Genomic DNA, 24,903 nt, shown 5'->3' on the forward strand with positions numbered 1-24,903 from the left:
ATCAGAAAGCTCCATTGCCCAGTAGTCAATAAGATCCCTTTTTTGAGACAAATACCTGTGACTCCCATGACTGGACGCATATCTGTAGCAAGATACCAATTATCTGTAGCCAGTAAAGGACCAGTAGTAGTACAATTGTTGACGTTATTTCAATTTCATTTGACCATTTTGTTCTGCCACTCACCTTTCCTCAACCCCATACATTACTTTGTTACATTGGTCAGTTCCAGGGTAGACAGCTTTCAAATGTAATCAGTTGCAAACCAGTTTGTTACGTACCAAATTCTGAATGGGCTTGCCAGGCTATTGAAGCGGCTCCCACTAGTACCATCCTGAAAAGACACGGAAACGTGTTTCCACAAATGCAGTAGCCTGCATTCTCACAGTTTAAATTAGTCTGTTGATTGAGATGGTATTTATTACACAGTGTCTTAATTTAAGCTAGTAATTGGCCAAAACTAAAATCTTAAGTCCCTCTGAATTGCAGGGTAGGAGTTTTTGTCTACATTTCTATAGTTGTCCTGATGCTTTTGTTTGTAAATTGTCAGGGATTCAGGGATTTTTTCGGGCACATATTTCATGGGTAATTTTGTCACAGAAGACCAAGGTGTTAAAAGTTTCATTTAAAAATATCAATTTTCCTGCCTGTCCAGAGTGTTTATCTAGTCTGTTTAATGTTTTTATCTTATATAATACAAGTAATTTTACTTCTGTTCATGATAGTGAAAAAATGGTGAAAAGCTGCTCTTCCTCCATATCCTATGGAATTTTTCAAGATGTACTTGTGAAACTCCTGTCTCTTGCAAACATGACCTATGTGTAATCCTCTGTCTCTAACAGGTGTATTGAAAATAAATATGTCCGCTCTGAAAGATGTGATGTTTTGGAGTCCTTTTCTTTAAAATCAGTGCTACTTTGTAAGGGGTAGGTTTCCCCTACTCTCTTTCCCTGTAAAGATCTTTCCTGCAGATCTGACCTTTCTGAGATAGGATTTCTTTATGTCAGTATTTGATGTCATGAAAATCCAACTGGTAATTTCATGAAGGCATTGATCAGAAAGGATGCAAAATGCAGTAAAGCCATTTGCAGTAAAGGGTACAACCACTAAGCAGAGTGGAGACTAAAAGATTGGACTTTGTTAAGAAGACTTCATGTACCTGCTGCTGCTTTGGGTTGTATGGGGGGGAATGGGTAGATCTCCAGGAATCTGAAAAAGGAGATTTCACCACAGCCTCACTTTTTCACTGCTAACTGCCCTAAGATTCAAGAAAATCATTTGAACATTCTGGTGCTGAAGTCTAGGTAGACAAATTGACTCTTCATTTTGTTCCTTCTTATCCTTTATTACTAGGAATTTTGTCTTATAAAACCAAGTGTGTGAATTCATACTTGTGATAGTTGTATGTACTTCTGTCTTCAAGAAGATCAGACAGTACCAAATAGACTCAACTGATTGCAACTATCTGTATGCATTTGCAATACCGTGTTATGTGTTCAGTTCATTTCATTTTATCATTATCTGCAGGTTTTTGCAGCTGGATGTGTTTCCTGTACCTTACCATACACTTATTAATATATGGAACTAACACCTACATGATGGTTGGAATATTTCCAGAATGTTTTCCTGTATTTTTGTTTCTCAAGATGTTCAGTAGCTATGCCTGACCCTTACAGGCATGGCAGAGGGTCTTGTGAGAACATTTTTGCTGAATTTCTGGTGATGTTCATGAGGTAAAGGAGAAGTTGCTGTTGTGCTGTTAACAGAAAGAGAGAGAGAGACTAATTCTAGGACAAGGAAGGTTTCAAAATCAAAGGAGTGTTGCCTGGTTGTATGTGTATAATTAAAAAAAAAAAAAAAAAGGCAAAAGAAAAGAAAAAAGGTAGAACTTCAGCAGTCTGCCTCTCCAGTGCAGAAGTGAAGCAAATGAATATGGCCTTGAATACACTTTTAAATTTTTCAACACTGTATTTTGCCAACTTTAGTTCACTCTGTTGACTGTTCAGTCAGACCCTTTTTAAATTAAAAAGAAATACATGGCTGAATTATTTATTAAACAAAAGGTGCTTCTGTGCATGCAGACTACCTGGTTTTTGAATTTCTTTTGGCATTGGAGTTTGCAGAAATAGAATTTGAGAAAGTACATTGCTAATAAGAAAAGGAATGGAACAACCCTTCTCCTCCTAAAATAAGTCTGTCTCCGATGCAGCTAATTAACTAAGTTGTGTCTGACTAGTCACAGAAAAAATAAAATAATAAAATAAAATAAAGACCTAGGTCTGCACTCAAATGTGCAATTTTGACCTTACTGTGAAGTTGTTTCTTCAGTTTGGTAGGCTTCATATAGACTAAATGTTATTAATTTCAGGTAGAGAAATGTTAGTGTGGACTATTTCCTGATTTTATAAATAGTCCTGATGGGCTAAAATATATATTTGCTGGTGAACTAATGTGGAAGAACAGTGAACTAGTGGAAGGAGGCATTCAAAAACTGTACCACGTTACAGTCAGACTGTACGTCCCACCATGTTACTAGTTCACCTTAGGGTGATAAGTACTTTGTACGACTGCTTTTGTTTTTCTCAGTACTTCGCATTACTGCCTTTTTGTTGGTACTCCAACTTTATGTAAAGCCAGTGTTTATCTTTGAAGGAATGTTGCTTCTAAACACCTGATATTTTCTTTTCTCATCCCCTTCCCCAGAGGAAAACAGCTTCTAGCTTTTTGTCTGGACTTAAATCACAGTGGTCACAGGGAAAATGTAATGTCAGGAAAACTCTGAGACCTTCTGTAAGTCTGTGAGCTGTGATCTCAATAGATTGCTTAAATCTAAATAAGGGGCTGTTTACCTAGTATTGAAAGAGGAATTAACTCACTGAATCTGAGGGACCATCTGTCTGAGAAGTTATTTCTCATGCCCGATGTGGTATATAACTAGCTAGGATTACAGTGATATAAGAAATGTAATGGGTGTGAAAGGCCAGCCATTGCAGAAAAGAGACTTCAGATGAAGGTTCATGAGACCTGCCAGGGCTTTGAAGAGCTCCCAGTCCCACCGCTGTGGGAGGGTAGGTGCAAGGCTGTAGCTGCCGAGCACGGAGCTCACAAGAGGCCTGTGGAAGGAAAGCAGTGAGCAGTAGCAAGTGGTCGGGCACACCCTGGCTTTGATATCTACAGATGGAGAACTAAAAGATGGCAGGGCCACAGTCCAACACCAGCACATGTAAAATAAGGCTCAGGATTTAGATAACTCTGTTCCAGCATACTGACATGCATGGCCACAGTCCAACTCCAACACATGCAAAATTAGTTTCAAGATCATTCCAGCATACTGAAGCCTATGCCCAAACCAGCTATTGCCACAAGCTCAGCTAAATCAGAGGAGTGTTCAAAATACAGTATTTTTTCCTCTTTCTGTACCCAGATAGTTCAGATGAAAATTGTATATTTTCATAGTAGAAAATAGAGATTGGATTATTGATATATGAGCTCCATATGCACTATTTCTTACTTTTATAGCCTACAAATAGCATTTTCATGTTAGCGTACTCTAAGGCTATTTTACAAAATACAGGTACAGGTTGACCTACTACTGTACCTTTTGAGATGCATCATTAGTATAAAATAACTAATGAGCCCATTCATATGATATGTTTAAAGACATCTTCGTCCCAATATGTCTGCAATCCACTGTGAAACCAATGAGGAAAAAAAAAATACTAAGCAGTTAAAGGATCCCTTCTCAGCACTAGAAGTAATGAATTTAATCAATATTTTTCCATTATAGCAAAACTCATGTAATTAACATATTTTATTTTTAGAAAGAGGTTGCTAGTAAAATAGTCACAGCAGTTCAGGATTGCTTATAAGTATTTCTTCAAATATGACTTTTTTAATGCAGAAAGAAGTTGGAAATTATACTCAAGTGGCATGTACCAAATAAGTTAAATGGGAGAAAAATTATTTACAAAGGTATTTTGTATTAGCTCAAAACAGTCATTTAGTTTGGAGGCAACATTGAAAAGTTAAATTTAAGAAAATAAAGTCTGTACTGTCACATTCTGTCCAAGTGTTTTATCACACACTGTGACCTTATCCACTTTTTAGAGACTTTGTCAGCACCTCTGTAATCAGTAATTTTTTTAATGGAATGACAGACATTACTTCTCTTTCTTTTTCTTGAGGGAAGATTAGTAATTTAGCTACTTTAACCTGTACAGTTGTTTTTATGAGATTGATTTTAGTGTTGGTTTCTTTCTTACTGGGGTCTACAGAAAGCTGATCCTATGACATTTTCAGTAATTTACATTTTTCTTTATTAGAAGTTTTTATAAAAGCTGATAATGTGCTACCAGCACTTCTATTCTTATTTTACCAACCTATGATAAGATAATAATTATGAAAAGGGTGTTTCTTAACCCATAGGGTGAAAAAACTTCTGCAATAATACCTAAGGCCCCAAGACCTACTTATAATGTGGCCAAGTCTGTAGTTCTGACTTGAAATTTTTATTTATTTATTTTTTATTGTCTAAGCTCAGCAACTCAAGGTGAAACTTGGCCTGTGTAGTTATTAAATATTTCCATCCAATGACTGAAAAGATTTTAAAAGATATTTAATGAATTTTGAAAACTCTGTGGAGCTGGTTGTTAATTTCCGCTTTTTAGAGTCTCAGAGACTCTATATTTTGGGGCACTTTGGACAAGTTACAGGAAATGAATTCTGTACTGCTCTATTCCATCCAGATTCACCATCTTCTCTACAATTTACTGACGGTCTTGCATTTTCTTCTAAGTATGGCCTGTACCAAATGGTTCTGTTGTCCCGTAAGTGCAGTAAGTAGGAATAAGATAGAGGTTGTAATGAAGTACGCCTTTCCTGTTTGGTTTATAGGTATGTAGAGATGCTGAAGTGTGGAAGAAACAGGGTAAGTATGGAAGCAAGAAGGCAGCAATATACTCATTCACAGAAGTCCAGTTAATGGTTATTTTAGTCGATTAGCTAGCAACTTCATTTTCTCCCTCATGAAATTGCCTCCGCAGATCCTTACTTCTGGAGCTTAATCAGCATTAGCAATCCATCCCAGGAGTGGGAGATCAGGAGTACTTAATTAAAGAGGGACTGTAAGGCAACTCTCCCAAACTGGATATCTGATCTAGCCTTGGCATCAGGAGAGCAATGGTAGGTAAAAGTGTTTATCAAGCTCCATGTAGCCACTCTGCAAATCTCAGAGATGGGAATATGATGCAGACAGCCTGCAGAAGCTGCTATAACCTGAGTAGTATGGGCTTTAAGGCCATCTGGTACCTGAACACCTGCCTACAAATAACACATACAAATCCAAAAGATGGTCCAGTTGGATAGCTTCTCTGCTGACATTCCCTATTGGAATTTTCTCCAAAAGCAGTAAACAATCTGTATGAAGTGTAGAAGGACCTCGTCCTATCTGGTCAATAACCAAGTGCCCATTTCAAATCTAAGGCCAGGATCAAAGCTAACTCGTGTGAGTCGGGGTTTGGATAGGAAAACTAGTGAGACAGACAGGCTAACGTGTGAAAGGCAGACTGTTGTTGGCATGAGCATTGGGGAAGAACTCAGAATACTCTAAGCCTGTTTAAAAAGTAAGAGGAGAAAAACATGGAAAAGTCAGTTGCATGGAAGGTTTGGGAGCTTGCGTTACTGTCAGAAGCGCAAGTGAGCACCAGTGTAAATTCTGAGGATAGATGAGAAGGAACATTGGCAATGCACCAAGGAAAGATCCATAGGTACATATTTAAGCCCACAACAGGTGATCCAAAGAGTGCCTTATTTGTAAATAAATATGTTCTGTACAGAGAAGTACAATAAGGTGTCCTGGCAGCTCAGATGTGCACTTCTGAAGGAAATAAGAGCAAACAGAAGCTCATCACTGTGAGTAACTAATGTTACATTCAAGATAGCAACCAGATCCATTGTTCCATAAATGAAGAAGTACATCTTGTTTTAAAGCCTTCATTTTTTTTTTGTAGAAAGATTATACAAAAACTAGTAGAATTTCATGAATTTCATCTGGCAAACTCAGTGATTTAGGATCTTAACAGCTTTGATCTATACAGTCAAATTAAAGAAGTAGGATATCAAAGCCATGATACTGGAGTAACTGAACTGGAAAGCCAGTGAAGGGGTTGTGTGGTTCGAGTCTTGCACATAAAGGATTTAGGAAAAAAAATTTACAGGATTTTGGAAGAAAGTAGCAATGATGGTATTAGTAGGGACAACATAGTCATTTGCTGTAAACTCAGCTCTTATTAGCTGGACTTTACAGGTGATCTCTAGTGGTGATCTCTGTGTATTCCTGATGTTTGTTTACTTCAGTGAAGGATTTTGGTCTGATTGCATAAATTGCATTTTTTAATTATATCACTGGGGCATGCACTTCACAATAGCCCTAAAAGTCATGAGCATTGGAAACAATCCGAAGATGTTCAATATGCCTTCATGTGCCTACATTCCAAAAATTTCTTCTATACTCTCTTCAGCCTCATTTTGATTCAATTTTAGTGGAATGAATATTTCAATAACATGCTAAGATATTGATTCGAATCTAAGTGTTGAAGCATCATTGAGTTCTGTAGGCCTGGAGAGGTATACAGGTGAAAGATCAAAGTCTCAAGCTTACTTTCTTCTTATGATGAGCTAAGAGAATATGTGATGGTTTGCAGGATAGTGATATTTAACTGTAATCTTCTTGGGGCATGGACTACATTCTGTTGATTTTGTACAAATGAACTAAGTATCACTCATTAATAAAACAATACAGCAAATGAACTATTTTGTTTTTCTATTAACAATTTGAATTGTACATTGTATTTCATTTTAAATAAGTATAAAATCGTATCCTAAAATGGTAAGATGTAATTTCTAATCATGCATCTCTTTGTTCCAGACACTTTTATAAAAGTTTATGTATGATGTGACCTTCAAATGTCATGAATGCATTGTGCAATAAACTGTCAATATTTGTGGCTATAAGGTACTAGATGACTTTTACAATAATTGGAACAGCTTTATTAAAAGCTTGGATCACTCAGCTGGTTAAAGAGAAAGACACAGGCTAGTGTTCATCTGGGAGTTTCCTTCTGCCAACTGTTAAATGAAAGAAATTATAAGATACTTAACTTTTTAGTTTTTTTTTTTTTTTTTTTTTTTTTTTAAGAAAGAGTAAAGGTCTCTTGGAAAAAATAGTCTATTCAAAAAAATCTTTGTTTATAATATGAATTCTCAGTCCAAACAGATCCACTGTAAGTTAATGGCAAGTAATTAAACATGTTTTTTGTTGTTGTTGTTGTTTGTTTTTTTAAGTACTGTATCTGATTTTGTCTTTTGGTCACAGGATTCTTCAAACAAAACAGACAGCTAAAAAGATGTACTCAGAAACTGTGTTTTAACTTTGATTATCTTAAAAGGTTTTAAAGATTTAGAACAATTTGCAAAGTAAGACTACTAGGAACTCAAAGCAAAAACTCTGTAGGGAATTCGATTAAAATGAAAAGAGGATAAGAAACATTTTGTGATAAACAGCTTAATTTTGGTCAAGTGTCTGTTGTGTCTCTTTATGTTGTATATACAGACTCTTGCATATTTCTTAGAATATGTACAACACAAAAAAGCATTGCAATAAAAAGCATTGCAATATTACCAAAATTTGCATACATGCTGTAGTGTTGTGCAACCCATGGCATGTGAAAACCACCAGTCATCCTCTGTGTCAAAAGTATGAGCTTAAGGTGTATGTGCTGTCCAAAGTTGCCAGCATGCCAATTACTAAGAAATTGCTTAAAATATTTTGTCTCCTCTTCTCTTGAGCTTGAAATAACTCCTAGGGAGTTCCCTTGTAGCTGATGGTACTGGCTATAACTGCTGTGTACTCATTTCTAGATGTGGCAAGCCTTTCCTGGTGTAAATTGACGTGGGCATTTTACTTCAGTTTAATTTAGCTTGTACTTTAAATTTAAATCTGCTAAAGCATGCATTGGTAGCACAGGCAGGGCAGTCTGTGAATTTTGTTTGCTTGCACAGTTCGGAAGGCTGACTGAGAAGTCTGATGGCAGAAGTGGTATCTCTTTATTTACCAGTGGAACCTTTGGTATAATCTTTATTTCTAATAATACAAACAATGTGAATGCTGTTTTCTCACTAGTAGGCCTCCTTTCCAATTCTCGTCTAAAATAGCTCTCTGTTTAAACAAATTCTCTGCCAATCTGTATCAATGCTCAACAGCTTAAGATTCCCATATATGGTCATTATAAAACCTAAATCCTTGATGAAACAATAGAGACAGCAAGTTGTTCCTGACCTAAGACATTAGTAACTCTTTCTGGAGGCCTAAAATATAACTGTAATATTCAGTAATATTAGGCTTTTATTTTAAGCAATGAACTTCACTAGCAAAATGCGTAGTAACATCTGCAAACAGGATTCTAATTTCAGATTTGTAAGCACTGATGCAGATTCTAGTCTCACATCTAAGCATACTATCGAAGCTACTTCAGGTAGCTGAAAAAAAAAAAAGATTAATTATAACTCTATTTTCCACTATTTTCAATCTTATCCAAGTTTTCTCTAAGGAATTGGCAAGAAAGGTAAAGCATGTTTTTCCAGAAACTTTTGTATTCTTTACTTCTTCCCAGGAAACAGGGTGGTCAGAGTCTAGGCATACTTGCATAAAGATTACAGCAGTGACAGGATTAAAATATCGAATATCTTCTAACTCTCTTCTTGACATTCGATTCAGAATATATTTTTTCCTGCTAAAGTAAATAATTGTACACAAGTGGGATTATCAGGGTGGTTTATACATCTTTTTCTTTTTCTTTTTTTTTTAATAACCATGGTCATTGCCACTTCATGTTGCACTATGTTTCATTAAGTTTTGAAGGCAGCTTTAAAGAACTGCAAATATTCTGAATTTCTGAAATATACAAAACCGTGGGATTATGTGCATCTTTAAAGGCTTCTGTCCACACTTTCAAAGGATTCTTTAATAATGACTGAAAAACGTGCAAGAGTAAACACGTATTTGTAAGTGTGATTACCTATTTTGTGAGCTGATTACCTTTGCCATGTGATTGCCTGTTTTTGGCTAATTTGGCAATCCTCGTGTTGAAAAATTCCAACTGACTCCACTGATAATTTAGTCTGTGTGAGGACTGCAATTTAGCTCCTTTGAACATGAAAGTACCTCTTTGTGAATCCCTGTGCTTTCATGCAGCAAATAAATGCTCTTGTAAAATTTATGGGACATATATGTAGATGCTCCTTTTAATATTTGCTGCTCGTGTGACAAAAGTCAGTGCTATTACCTAACCAACTGAAAACATGCCTCTTTTTACAAAACAATCAGTCCTTTTCTAATCAAGTTTATAAACTCCTCCCACAAAGGTAGGCCAGTCTTACAGAAAACATACAGAAATTTAAAAAACAAACAAACAAAAAATTCTTCATATGACTGACTCTGAATACACAGACTTGTCATCTACCTATGTATGTCTTCTCTTTTCTAGAAATACCACTGAAGTTGGCATTGTGCCCCAGTGGGGTCCTTGGGCTGAGGCCACTGATAGCTGTAACAGTTGCTCATTTTTGAGTTGATCATTTCTGATTCCTAGTAAGATACTTGCTGTAAAAAAAAGGATTCATCAGTGTACTTCTCACTTATTTTCTTTTAACCTGCTATTGTAAAAATGTTCCTGGCTCAAAACTGCTTCCTGGTGTTATCTGGCTCTGAGGAAATCTCCTATACTGCAGGGGATATGGACACAGCCTGAAGCCTTGTGGAGCTCCTCTCCAGTGCTGGCTTTTTGTCCTTCCTCTCCAGAGAGGGGGACTTCTGTCTGATGAAGGGCTAGTCCTGCAGCTAGTCCTGCAAATACTGATCTTACAGCTTGCTCATTTTTCATTTCAGTCTGTGTGGTAGACTCGTTCACGTTTTGGCCAAATCAGCTCTTTGACTATGTAGCTAAATACTACCTTCTGATATGGATGTTAAAGTGAAGTTTCTTTTCTTGTACTCGTCCCATGGCTGTCACTAAGTGAATGCTACAGGACAGTAGCTCTTGAAGGCAAAGCCACTGGCTGTTGCATCTGAGTCCTTCACAGGGGATTGTCACCACCTGTAAGCTGTGAAGAGCATTCAGCCAAGCCTAGATGTTTTTGCTATTTGTTCAAGGCACAGTGTGCAGGTGGGTGGATGGCTGTGCTAGGGGTGGTGTGAACTACCTGCCTCTGTGTGCGCCTGTGGCCATGAGCCTGTCCCCCGTCCCTTTTCACTGTGGCACAGTTCAAGGCTGCTCCGATGAAACCCCATTGTGCCAGAGACAGGTTCCACAGCAAACTGAGCGCAGCTTGAGTTGAGCACTTACAGCTGGCCACACAAGTGGCTGCAGAACAAATTGGGACTTTATGGTCACCCAAGGCATGGTACACAAGAGTTGTCCCAGCACATCACCCCTAGAAGCTGCTTCATGGCTGCGCACCATGCTGAGGAGGTGTATCTGCGTGTCTGCTGGCTGTGTGTGGCAGGTCTCACAGATGTGGCCTTCTCCTTGCTCTGACACAAAGACAGGTTTCTTATTTAGAACTGAATGTTGCTTTTTGAAGTTCTACATGTGGCTTTTGCTTTGAGCAAAGTGAAAGAAAAGCTCAGTGAAAGTAAATTCAGATATAAAGCTTGGAAGCTTTGCATCTAGCCTGTAACTCTACACAATATTTCATACCCGGTTCTGTTATTTCCTGCACTTGAATCAGGAAAGGTAGGGATGGGCAGGAAGACATTCAGGACGTAGACCTGCCTGTAATGGAAGTAGGTAGTAAAAAAAAGAAGCCTAATCTCATGTGCATCGAGTGCACATCATGTATACCGCATAACTCAATGGACCACAATGACTGCAAGATAAGTAACTGTTCTCTTTCCTTCCTGATCCTTTATCCTCAGAATTGAGCAGCCTGAAAACCATAGCTCAAATCCCAAGTAAGTCATATATTAGATGGATTTGGTGAGGCTAATCTTAGTTCTGCTGCTCTGTAAAACATTGCCACAGTTCTGCACGCATTAACATAACTGAGATTGTGCTTAGGAAGGGGGTAACAAAGCAGGAGAAAGGGGCACATCCGAGGTGCAGCAGAAATTATTATTGGTAAAGTGGAAGATTTTTCATTCTTCCCATATATTGTTTTTGGCATAACCTATAATCACCAGTTTGCCTCATGACTCTTTCCTTGCTAATCACTTATCCTTTTTCTGTTTCACATTTTTTCCCCCTTCACTTTCCATAAGTTGTTTTAAGAAAATCAGTATAAAAAACTTGACAGCGATGAGATGTAAGTGTGTTTTAAAGTTAAGCATATTTTAAACTTAAGTGCCTTGACAAATAGGTACAATTTGCCAAAACAGGGCCATGGTAAGAAGCCGAGGTAGCATTTGATGGGGACAGATGGCATCCTTGAACATATCTTTTCATTGTTGGAAATAAAAGGATTTAGATGTTGTTCATTCAGGTAGTGATGGCCTCTAGTGCTTCGGTGGGCTTTGTAGGCTGAGGAATTCAAAAGAAAAGCCCTCAGCCCAGCTTTAAAGTCTTAGGAATGCTCTCACTGTGGGAAGAAAAATTCTTCAAGGTAAGGCCCCTGTTGGGGCTAAGCCTTTGAAGCTATCTACTGTATGTCTACTTAAATCTAAAAGAAAACTCTTCAGACCACCCACATCATTCTTTGCTTCATTGTTGTTTTCAGTTTGCTTTTTCAGAGGGATTAGTGCTAGAGTAAACTCCATCATCTCGCTGCCTTGAAAAAAATCAATTTTGTGTAAAGTGAAAATTAGACTCTTAAATCTGCAAAGCGAGCTGTTTATCTTACAAATTTATTCTTTCTTATTGGGCCACACATATTCTAGATAGAAAGATAAAAGGCAGATGGATAACAGGCCATCATTTAGAGTGACATTTAGCAAAACATAACTAGTAGACTTATTCGGTAAATTCCTCCTGAGTGGCTTGTTAGCTTTATCTATATACTTATCTATAATGCTCATATAGTATTTATTGAAAATGAAAATAAAATCCCACAATTTATTATCTACATTCCGTATTTTGCACTTCATAAAGGTTTTTTGCACTCAGGAATTCTTTTTCTCCTGAAGCAGTTTAGGATGTGATTATATACAACTATTGAGGAGAAAAAAAGTGCAAAGTCTAAACGCTTTGGGAAAGTTGGAATTACAGACTAGCACCTATGTACGCTTTCCTGGATTCTGAAAGGAAAAATAAACTCTGCATTATATTTCTTTATATACATGTGAATAATTCAAAATGACAGTTACAAGCCTTGTATCCGAAATAGTGTGCCATAATTCTGCAGTGTAAGAGCAATCAGAAAGTATTAAAGAATGTCATTATCAAGAATCAGATTTTGCCTGTTGATTATTAATAATAGCTTGATGACATATGTGACTAAGATAAGTATTTATACTTTTTCCTCTTTCTTTCTCTCTTCTTTCTTCTTTCTCTCTTCTTTCTTTTTTCTTTTTTCGGTCACCCCCTTCTTTCAGTTTTAAGTGAAATTATTTAGAGTAACCATTTTATAAAAAATAATGAAATTCTTGTTAGTTTTACCTTTTCCAGCAATGTGGTATTTGGGTCTCTGCTCTTCTGTGAACAGTTCTTATTAGATCAAAATGTTTAATTTTTTCTTATGTTCCATCAGTTCCATTTAAGAGGCAATACTGTGTAAACTGCACTGTGTTTCCTGACAGCTTTAGTTATGTATCAAATGGGTAGAGACAGAGCATTTTCAGTCACTAGTTTATGGTTGAAATAGTCAAGACTTTGCACACAGGTTTTAACTATTTACTCCCTACCTCAATACAGACCTCGTAGCTCAGCTTTTGCACACAGGTATGGTAATGTGTCAATGTGTATTGTATCTCTGTGGTGTGCCAGTATTGTAAATCTATTTCAGAATTTCAACATGTGCCATGATACTCTTTGGTGATAATGTGAATTGATACCTATATGTGATGTTACATGACCCTGTAAGTACAAGGTGATAGCTGAGTCTTTTGTGGTTTAAGTAATGACTTTTTAAAAATGCTCAATGTTTTGTAATATTTATATCAGTCTTTTGCAAGTTATTTTGTCCATAGCCTGCTTGAATAATAGCAGCTTCTTCAGGGTGGCTGAGAATGACTGTTTCTTTATGTCAGGAGAGAGAAAAGATGTCCTGGACTCTCATCCATTGTATTACAAAGCAAAGAGTAACTGCAGCCCTGAAGATCAAAGGAGAAAACTCAGTAGCTGTGAGTGAGAGAGCAAAGGAATCCCCCCTCATCTGACCAATTTTTCCATTGGCTATCCCGTGATATTAGGTCAGGTGTCATTACTCTAACGTTGAAGTGTTGCAGAGGAAAGTTGGTTAGCTTTGTGTGTAGGCATTGCCACTTCTGTTGGACTCATCACTGCAATTCGATTTTTATGGGACGTTTTTACATGCTGATACAACCTTTTTCTCTCTAAAAACATGCACATTTTTACAATACTTATAATGAAATAGATTCAACAAAACAACAATTCAAAACTTTTTGGGAAAAATTAATAGGAACTAAGCAAAAGAAGAAATCAAACCAGCTGCTGACACAGCTGTTTCTTTTCTTGTATAATTCAGTTCAATATAAAGGTACCATATGCTGCTTAAAATGATGATAGGAAAGATGAAATAATTTAAGAGAATAACAAGAAAATACATGAATTGTCAGCATTCTGTCAGATTTAACGAATGAAATAGGCAGGTGTAGTATTAACATGTTTAACTTTGTGTTTTGTTAGCAGTTTTAGTGAGAACAACTTCTGACGTGCTGAAGTGATGTGAGAACATTTCTGTGTTGCAGACATTGGAGAAGAAGCTGGGAGATCTGTAGGAATTCAACAGCCAGCTTTACTGAGAGACAGGAGCCTTGGTTCTGCCATGAAAGACTGCCCATATTGTGGAAAAACTTTCAGAACATCACATCACTTAAAGGTCCACTTGAGAATACATACAGGTGAGAGGAACAAGAGGAGCGGAGCACTGTCGACACAAGTGATGTGTGTATGGGGGTTAACATAATATGTGGCTAGAAGCCTTAATTCCCAGTGTAGATTTGGACTCATTAGTTGGAGAGTCTTTTGAGAAAGATATATGACAGTCTTAAATAAAAGCACAAGGAATGTGTTGTTGGATAAAGACCACTTTACTAGAATCATCTTTTCCCAGTTGAGGTTATTTCTGTCTCCTTCCCCACTTCATCACTGTTTCCTTCAATTACCCTTGTCCTTCAATAGGCATAAGCCTATTGGTTTCACACTTACTTATACTAACTGCTTCAAAGGCCTTCTGTAGCATCTACTTAGGGATTCTGTATGTTTTGCTCAGTTACTATTTTTGTTCAATTTAACGTGCTCATTTGTAACCTCTCACTGTTCATATGAATTTATGGATCTGTTTTTTTTTTGTTTGTTTGTTTGTTTGTTTGTTTGCTTTTGTTTTGTTTTGTGCTAGAACTAACCCAATGTAATACTTGGACATAGTAATACTTACCATGTTTTTGCAGCATGGGAAATCTTACCACATTTTATTTTAATATGAAAACCAGTCTTTCTACCCTACTGAGACTTACTACTGATCTAGATTCTTTATTTTTGTATGTCACTGCTCTAGATACTAAAAAAACGTAACCACTCCATTTAAATTATAATACCATGTTTGCTTAAAAGTGTATATGTGCACAGTAGAGTTCACACAGAGACACAGCATATATTTAGGAAGGCTTACTATCTCCATAGTTAGGATCTGACATACAATGTTGACATCCTCAGGTCCTGCTGACGTCACTAGAGATTCTGTCCATGGTCAACCTGATATTGTTTTCTTCCAAGTCTTAGGTATTGCAGTGTGCTCTGGGAGAGTGTGCAAAGCTGGAGATTTAGGACACTTGGTTTTGTAAACAGGTGCAGTGGGCAGTGCAGTTGTGGAGTCATTCATTTTCTTTTTAAGATATTTTAAACGAATTTCAGAATGTTACTGCTATTTTTGTAATTGACAGATAAAACGAAATGCATGAAGAAATACTTTTCATTTGTACCTCTTGCATGAAAAATGTCACCATATTTTTTTATTTCACGGAGGTAGCAGATAAGCAGTATTTGCCTCCCTTCCCAAAATTGGCAATCACACTTCTGTGTTCTTGCACAGGTGTAATGCTTAATATTGGGTTTGAGAATGTAAGACCTGATTTTGAAATCTTGAAAATGAAGGCTGAAATTTGCTTAAAGAAAAAAAAATTAATCAGTGATGAGATGGGAAAGTTTCTTCATTGTATTTTTTTTTTTCTTTATTTCTTTGGACTGTGGAATAGGAATTAACAACAATGGTTTGATCTGAATTTTAAAATCTGGCCCACAAAGTAGTATGTCTGGATTGCAAGCTGCTTAGGGCAGGAATATTCTTTTCCATATCTTGGACTAGTGAAAGTAGGAAAAATGAAATATAAAGGATGTAGGAAAAATAAAACTGCAAACCCTATGTATTTGCTCTCTAATGTAGTAAAAACAAACCATTGTAGTTATTTTATTGGGAAATAATCCTGTAACTATGAGGTTTAAACAATTTGACATTTTTGCTAGTGGAGAAGTGAAGGAAAATTCTTTAATATAACCTGAGTATACCCATCTCTCCTTTTGCTTGATTATATAGTGGTCATTTATTTGTTGTTATAAAGATGTCAATGATTATGCATTTGGTATTTGTGGCTTAGAACTAATGGAAAGTAAATTAATTGAAATGGAAATATTCCATAAAAATTGTATATTAAAAGTTACTAAACAAAATTAAAACAAGAACAACTAAAGCATGTATGAAGTAATACACACAAAAAACAAACAAACAATCATAGATTATTGAAACAACATTTGCAATACATTTAAAAGGCATTATAATTTTAAAATAGATAAAGATCAATTTCCATTAGGTTGAGAACAAAGTATTTGTAAATAATGACAAGAGTATGTTTAAATGGAAAAGGGTTTTACATATTGGAAATAATCGTAATAAATATTATAAAAATGTAAATTGGCAAATTACTAGAGTTGTTAAATAAAAATTAAGTTGCTCTGCAGTAAATGGAAATGATGTAATAGATACCAGTTATTAAATAAATATTGGTTAGCTCATACTTAACAAGGACAGTTTCCTGCTTTTTATGTCACACTCTGTCTTTATTATATGCCTGGATCATATAACTGACTGATAAAAAACACTTTACTGTGTTTCTCCACTACATTAACTCAATTACTGTTCTTGTTCTCACAGCACCTGTTTTTTAGAGATGAGCTCAAGCAGTTCAGCAGAAGTCAGGTTCCTTTGAACATCTGTGTATTTGGAGGCACATGAGTAGGTTGGTTTGGTACGCATGCCAACACAAGACCCAAAGTCTGATCCAGCCAGGAGGTGCTTCTGTGGCAATTGGCCCAAAAAAAGCTAGAGAAGCTGTTCAATCCTTCACAAGAGGAGGAAGCTATGCTCTGTTTTAAAAGAATTAGCTAGTGACTTGGGTTGCTTTTTTTTTTCCTTTGGATATTTATGGTTGCAACCTTCTCAACACAGGGGCTCAGTGTCTGTGTAGTTTGCTATCACAGAAGCTTCTCAAAACAAAACAGCAACAACAACAATAACAAAATACCAAAAACTCATTTGAGTGCCAACACTGTAGAGGTTTCTTCTTATTTTCTAGTGCAATGATATTCACCCTTGAACAGCTTTAAGGGGATGAGAATAAGATATGATGTCTGCTTGTTGCCGTATGAAAAGAAAAGGGCATAATTATGTAAAATCAGAGTTTATCCTCTTTCTTGCTCTCAAAACAGTTGAAGGGTTAGTTTCTTAGCACAGCCATGACAGAAGAGAGGAAGAACTCTCAGGGCAAAATCTTCTAGAGCCTCATGGCTTAGAAAGGAAAGAAAGAATATCCCATAACCCTCCTAAATTACTTGTTTATATTGACTAGGGGATAGAGATGGGCTGTGTTGTCCTGCTTCTTCAAAACTACCAACTTCAACTCACAAAAACTCAGTGTGAAAAGAGACAGAAACAGGGAAGGTGTGTATGTGCCCCATGTGAATTTGGGAAGAGATTTTGTTAAAACACTGAAGCTATACCGATCAAAGTAAAAATTTGACCTTATGTCTAAAATTATAGTGAATATGGACTTTTGCAAAGCATGAAGAAAAATAAATTCATAAATAGATCTGCTATTTTTTTCGGAACCCAGCAAGAATAATAGTAACCCAAAAATATTTTATGGAAAACAAAAACAAAAACAAACAAAAAAGAGAGAGAGAATGCAAAAATTCAAAGTATATCACATTAATGAAATAGAATATTTTAGGAAAGACAATTGAATGCTTTGGTGATTTTAGTTGCTTAGTTATGACCCCATACTTATACAATTCTCCAGGACTGAATATCTTTTGTATTCTGTTTCCAACCAGCCAGAGAATAGTGTCATTCTTCTTTTAATAATTTCAGAACAGTGTCTGTGATGGCGTTTGAAAAGGCATGAGGGTCCAGTGGTTAGGATATCTGTCTAGGAAAAGAAAAAACTGGATTCAGGTTGTAACTCACAGTAAAATGGGTGGACTAGCCACTTTGTGACTCAGCTTCCTGGTTATAAAATAATGGTAATAGAGCTGTGAAGGTTATAACACAGACAGCTCAGAGGTGCTTAGACTGAGAGAAGGAAAACTTTCTTATATAAAATATCTCAGACCAATAATATGCACATCTGGACTTTGCATTTTTCCCCTCTGCAGGCAGCAATGTAGGGTTCCATCATTCAAGGAGCTGAGTATCTTCTGTATGTTCTTGAGCATTCTCGATTCCCACCAAAACCAATTAGATGTGTTATTTTTATGTTATATGCCTGGAACTTTGGACAGCATAGAAACAGTTAAATGTAAATAATTAAAATTTGCTATGTTCTGCAATAGCATAAAAGTATGTTTGGCAAGCAACATACTACATAGGGGCTCTAGCACCTCTTGCACTTCACATTAGCATTCAGAAACTGCTGCAGATGTGGACCAGTTTGGGTTTGTGTGCTCAGCTATATTTACTGTATCAATGGCACAGTTAAATCCCTTGTATGATGAAAACAGAATAACGTGCATGAGCAAAGTATAGCCCTGAAAATGGTTTGGATTGTGCTAAACTGAAGAAACTTAAGACAGATATGGGTAGAAAGAAGCAGTTTAGCAAGGTTGTGTCCGTTATCTGAAGGTATGTTATGATATGGGTGATACACATTTTACAAGTATTACATGTATTATATTTACAGTGTTAACTGTAGTTTCCCTTGGAAATGTGACTAGCCAATTTCAAAACCTGCTTAGATTAACTGATAAAATACAGTAAAAATGGTGCAGTTTAAAATGAATTCAATTCACATTTTCTTCCTAAAAAAAGACTGCCTGTTGCCATTCTCTGAAGGCTCTTGTAGTGGGATGAGCAACATGAATAATTAAGGAAAATGGGTATGTGTGCTCCAAGAGAAGACAATTTTGGTATTGAACATCCTTTATTCTTACATTTCTAAGAAGAACTAAAAGGACTTTTCATTTCTGTAGATTTCTCCAGATTTCCCATCCTTAACATTGTACAGGAATGCTTTTTCTCCTGTGTTAATGACGTCCCAAACTTTTGTTGAAAATAATTGATTGAATTTAAATTTCCTTAAAAGTTTAAGAGGTAATGTTACAGTATAAATTTCCTACCAAACACTAAGTAGGGAAATATCCATTAGTGAAATTAACTACAGTTTCTAGGTAGCTAACAATGTGCAGTATACAGTAGGGCATGGCTAATGAACACTGCAGTGGGTGATATTTCATTATACAAATTAATGCTCACATTTTAATGGGAAAGTCACATAATGAATCTCAGCTTCAGTGACAGCAATTAGAGACACAGATTGTCCCCTTCTGGACAAGGCACTGTTTAGCAATAAGCAGCTGTGTAAAAAGTCTTCAGGTTTACAACATATATATATATATATGCTTTGGGGGAATTAGCGTGCAGTTTATATTAATGTACTGAATCTTCCCTGCAAAGGAAAAACTGCATTTATCTCTCTGCATTTTAACTAAGTAAAGACATGTAAAAAGACTAAATAAATATTGTAGATGAGATATAAATAAATGATAATATTCAATTATAAAACTTTATACAAATTAAAATATTTTATCATAATACCTAGTGCACTATTTAAAAATCTTTAATAAACTGAGTGAAAAGCATCACAAGCCTGTCCTCTTAAAGGGTAGAAGTAGTTTAATCATATATAATAGAGAGAAATAGCTAGTAAAGGAAAGTAGTAAAGAAAAGAAGTTAACTAGTATTTCTGACAAACAGATTAATTGTGTGGTGAAACATGTGCAGGATCCAAAAATAATCCTACAGAACTTTTGATATTCCATTTGGTTTAAAAAGTGTGAAGTGAATGATTAGAATGATAAAAGAAATTACCATGTAAGAATAGGCATAATAATGAACTAATTAAACCATACAGCAATTCATTTCTAAAATATCTACTGCACAATGGATAAAATAGGTTATAAATAACTGTTTCAATGGTAAAATAAAAATGCTATAAAATGTTTTCAATATTTTCATTAAGCAGTATTCTCTGGAATTAAAAGATGTTTGATTTCATTTGCTTTGCATGAAAGAAAACTATAGCATGTTTAGAAATGTATAGGATCCAACTGAGACACACGTTGTCCCTGAGTATCCATCAAAACCCTGTTACTGCCTGCTGGAGCATTAGGTATGGGGTTCCTGAATTGATGCATGGACCTCACTGTGCTGAGGAGCAGAGAGGCACAGCCCACAGGCAAACTCCATGAGAAATCTGTTTTTTAAAAAAGGTGGGAGGGCATTCAGTGGGGAACGGATGTGCAGAGTGCATTACAGATTTTTAAAAAGCTGCATGTTAAGTATAAAAAATGAACAAATAAGCTCACAGCAGTAAATATAAATCAACAGTTAAGAAGTACAGAGATTTTGGTAAGGGGAACTAAAAGAAACAGTAAAGATATGTACGTGGATATTAGGGTTACAGAGTACAAGGTAACGTCTGTAGATCTTGCAGGTTTAACACTTGGTATCTTGCTAGTAATGGCCAATATGTGTAAAAAAATTATTATGGTAGGGAAGACTAAATACTCTTCTGCTCTGTTCTCAGAAATAAGCATGATGGGCTTTTATAAGTATTTTCCAGTGATGCAGTTCTGCCATTAAGTAGTGAGGCTGTTATACTGTAGCCCACTAAATTTTAATATTTTTTAGAATGAATTAGACTGGATAACTTGCATATAAAGTCTTAAAAACCCTTGCTGAAGAGCTCTCCAAACCATTAAAATTCATTTAGGGAAAAAAAAAAAAAAAAAAAAAAAAAGCTTCAGCTATTCTAGTTTTTCCAAACCCAAAGAATAGTAAGACCTTGAAATTATAAATGGACTACCCATTGATGTAAGTTTTAGGTAAAATTACAGAATTAATTTGGTAAATAATTAAGAAATGGTAACATAGTTAATGCCAGTCAATTTCATTTTATGAAAGTAAGTTTTATCAAGTTTCTCAAGTTTCTCTCAAGGCTTGTGAAAATAACTTGTTCTATGTGACATTGCCCCCAAACCAACAGTATACACAGGAAAAGTTGTACATAATCTGGCAGTCCCACAGCAGCGCTTTCAGCTCAGTCTATTTGGTATTTCATTGTTATTTGGAAGAGTATCAAATCACTGTTGATAAAATTTACCAATGGCACAAAAATGGTAAAATGCTAAAAATCACGGGGAGGGACTGATTAGTTGCATAGTCAAGTGGGCTCTTTTCAACAATATGAATTTTAAATCAGCAAACTCTAAAGGAACAAATACTAGAGGTGTTGATGAACTGGGCCTAGTATTATGGCAGAAAAGCAACAGAAAGGAAGCTGTTAGCTGATTGCTATAGCTATGGATATGAACAGTTTTTCTATGAGAATAATATCAAGTTGAAATTTCATTAAGACTTCAGCGGGAACCCATAATTTAAAAGGACATAGAAAAAATTGGGAAGGGTGTTCTACTCCAGAGCAAGAGAAGGTGGAGAGGTGAGTTCAAGTCCCTTCCTCTGCGAATGGATTGTTGATTAAAAAATCTGGTTAGTGTAGTATGGAAAAAATGTAGTGAGGTTCAGTACAGGAAACAGACTTAGGACAAATTCAAACTAGAAATGAGGCACACATTTTGAATAGCGAAAATAATTAACATGTCAAATAGTTTACATAAGGACACGTTGGATTCTTCTTCATTGCTGTGGTTGAAACAGAATACATTTAAACTAAGACAAGTATGTTTTGTGTCAAATTGTAGTTCTGACTTTGATGCAGGACTTACCATGTGAGCATCTTTGGCCTGTCTTGAACAGCAGATCAGACTAGACGATCATAATTGTCCCTTCTGGCCTTAAACTGTGTAAATTTATTTGTAATCTGGTTGTGGTCTCCCAGCATAGATAATTCCTATGACTAGTATGATCAGATTGCATTTTGAGAAGGACTAGTAGTAGGTTATACATCCTCACTGTTTATGCAACCTACTATACAAATAGACCTGTTTCTACTGGGCAACATGTCTGTTTCCAGTTATCTACCAAGTTTTTGTTCAGATTTTACAAGCAACATTGAATTTTATTGTTTTATTGTATCCTGATATAAAATAGTTTTTGTGAGATGTCTTGTGTCTTGTAAAATCAGATTGGTAGATAGATCAGAACTGTGATTATGTTGCCTAGATAAATTGCTCTCTACAAGATGCTTTTTTATTGTACATATTGGGATATTCACTCTTTCTACTCCACTCTGAAAGGGTTTGCAGGGGTGAAAACAGGACCGGAGAATTAGCAAGATTGGGATAGTCATTGTCTTTGTGAACAATGAAAAATGACTCTAAGATATGAAATGCAGAAAATTATTTTGAAAAAATCATGTTCCCTCACTCATACATGGCAACCTTAATTTATGTGAACTGATATTAAGTGTTAAATAACTCATCCTGCTGTTGGCAATATAACCTGGGTAATCATTACACTAGGATGAATTCTCTGAAACCTTTCTTCCAAGTGTGAGATAAAAACAGGTTATCGTTATCTTCTGGCAGGAAGTGTGCCCTTGCTCTCTTACTCCTTTCATATTCTTTGAACATACACAATTTATCATACCATCTCAGTCAGTGTCTTATTTCAGTCCAGTGTGTATGGTGTTTGTGGCAAGCTGTGTCCAGATCTCTTCTGCTAAAAGGAAGCTCACTCAGCGGAGAGGCCTTCAAAAGGAAAATGCAATGACTTCAGGGCTCTGCAATTCAAAATAAGAGTATGTTGCTGTACCCAGTACATTAGACCGAAGGTACTTCACTAGTGCAAAATATTACCAGTTAGCATATTTTAACTCACTTATACCTGCTTTTAAATACTTATTCCTTTGAACACCTTCTGCATGATTTTAGCAACATTAGAGCAGTTTATATTACAAAATTCTCTTTCACCCATAAGTTTGTTATCCTGCAGTTGACATAGTGCCTGCAATACTGGGACACTTATTGATGGTGTCACTTAATGTGCTATGCAAACACACACTGAACTATCATTACAATAAAAGGAAGTGATCAATACAGTTGCGCTAAAGATTTTTGTAAAGGCACAGGGGATGTTGTGGAAGGGCTTTTCAAGAGTAGTGAAAACTCAAAAGTGAGAGCATTTAACCTTATAAAGTCTGCTGTTTTTCACCAGTCTGATTACTTAGACAATACTTGAAGTATCTCCGTTGTGTCAGAGGCTTTTAGTGACAGTTGTGTAATTGACAGTAACTGGAGGACAAACTTAAAAATCATGGAAAACAGCTCAAAAATACTGCAGCATGTGCATGTTGTAGAAACAGCGTTAATATTTGTCCACGTTCTGACTGACAGCACAGCTGTCAGGGTTTACACAGTCCCAAACAACCCTGCAGAAATGCAAACAAATCGACAGCCAAGGTCTTCTGTCCCCTTATCCCTACCCTGAAATGCCTGCGATGGGACTGGGGGGGGTGTGCGTACGTACACACATGCACATGTGTGCAGACTTCCACCTGAGGACAGAGAAGCCCAAGCAGACAAGATGCATCTCAAGGTCCATAGGAACAGTTTGCCTGTGCATGACTCCCACTGAATGCATATGTACTTCTTGGTGGTAGAGCACCAGAACTTAATCAGGTGATTGTGAAAGACTCAGAAGTTGCACTGAAATGTTTAAACCTGATTTCTTCCCTTAAACTATGTGGACCCAGGCCTAAAGCATGCACATTGTTCATTCCTACCTCTTCCTCTGCTGAACACCTATTGTTCGAGATGCTGTGCTTTCCTTCTCGAAAAAAGTCAATTAACATGGTTGATGTAAAGCTCTCACATCTCATCATTTAGCTTTAGGATTACACATGGATTTAGGATTTCCACTCCTTAGCCCTGTCCACACTTTAGCCCTGTCTGAGTTACAGCATGTATCCACCTACTGTTCCACGTATCCAGTCAATAAGCCTTCCTGGTCAGTTCGAGTGGACTTGTGTTGCATCTCATTAGTAAGTTTCTGTGATCAGCAAGAGAAGCAGCTTCCCAAGTCTTTGCCGACTTTCAACTGAGCCTGCAGCTTAAACAAATCAGAAAGTTTGAAAGCCTTTCAATTTTGTTTTAATCAGATTTTGAGGATATTTGAAAAGGGGTGACTTTCCAGATGGTTTGGTAAAGTACATAATATTATACAGTGTTTTTTTGTTTGTTTGTTTTTCTTGTTTGCCTATGGAAGAAGTTTTTGAAACAAATTTTTTCCATTACAGCATTTGGAAGAGGTTGGCCATTGTCTTTTGGGCCACTTAGGAGAAAAAGCTATGTAGAGAAAACAGTTTCTTCTTGTTGTTGGGCTCCCTGATAGCACTAATTGTCAGTATTGACAGCTTGCAGGTTTTTCACATTTCTGTCTCTTTTTGTGAGTATTTCTATACTTCTTCCTTTAAAATGAGCTCTGTATTCCTAACAGGTGCTCTGCAAAAATTTAGATGTATGTTTGCTTAGACATACATTCTTTTTGGATATATGTGTGAATATTTATTATGCACGTAATATCTGCTGCCTCTTTTAAAGTATAGGACAAACAATAAAAGTTTGTACAGGACTAAAGTACATACTTAATTCATGAACATCAACTTATATGTTTTAAAACTCTATTCGAGCTAATCCTAGGAAAGCACTTCTGATAGGTAAATTTTACTACTTGAGCATTAGAATTGCCATTAGCACAAATTTAAAAGACTGCAAAAGCCAGTAGATAATGCTAATTTAAAATAAAGAAACTAAGTATATTTTGTACTTTTTATTACTTGATTTTTCATTTTATTGACTACTTTTTATTTTAACTATATGTTCTTACATGTTGCAATCATAATGTAGTATAATGATATTAATATTTTATAGAATCTGTATTTATAGTTCTTTATTTAGAAACAATGCAGTAGGTCTGCAGATCTTTGAATCCTTCTGGAATGGTGCCCTCCAAATAATGATAAATTACTTGTGCAGTATGCCATTTGCTAATTATATCCATGATTTACTGCAGAGCAAGACTTAAATCATTCATTTCAGTCTTGCATAACAGTGCCATAAAATTTTTAGGTTTAAAAATGGTTTCCATGTGTATAATTTAAACAAATTTTAGAGCAATTGTATACACAAAATATTGCAACCATCCATTTGTTACATTCTTTGTCTCTC

The 24,903-nt window shown here is 36.1% G+C and overlaps 1 protein-coding gene across 21 annotated transcripts in view; it reads left to right on the forward strand.

Annotated features, from left to right (window-relative positions):
• The window catches only part of ZNF536 (zinc finger protein 536), a 353,866-nt gene that overhangs the window by 198,881 nt on the left and 130,082 nt on the right, over window positions 1–24,903 (forward strand). For all 21 annotated transcript variants that reach the window (XM_084533183.1, XM_084533173.1, XM_084533176.1 and 18 more), the window contains one exon: window positions 13,917–14,069. In XM_084533183.1, the coding sequence (XP_084389309.1) occupies window positions 13,917–14,069 (153 nt within the window). The remainder of the gene's footprint in view (window positions 1–13,916; window positions 14,070–24,903) is intronic.

The sequence above is a fragment of the Aythya ferina genome, assembly GCF_964211825.1.
Source record: "Aythya ferina genome assembly, chromosome: 12".
Lineage (NCBI taxonomy): Eukaryota > Metazoa > Chordata > Aves > Anseriformes > Anatidae > Aythya > Aythya ferina.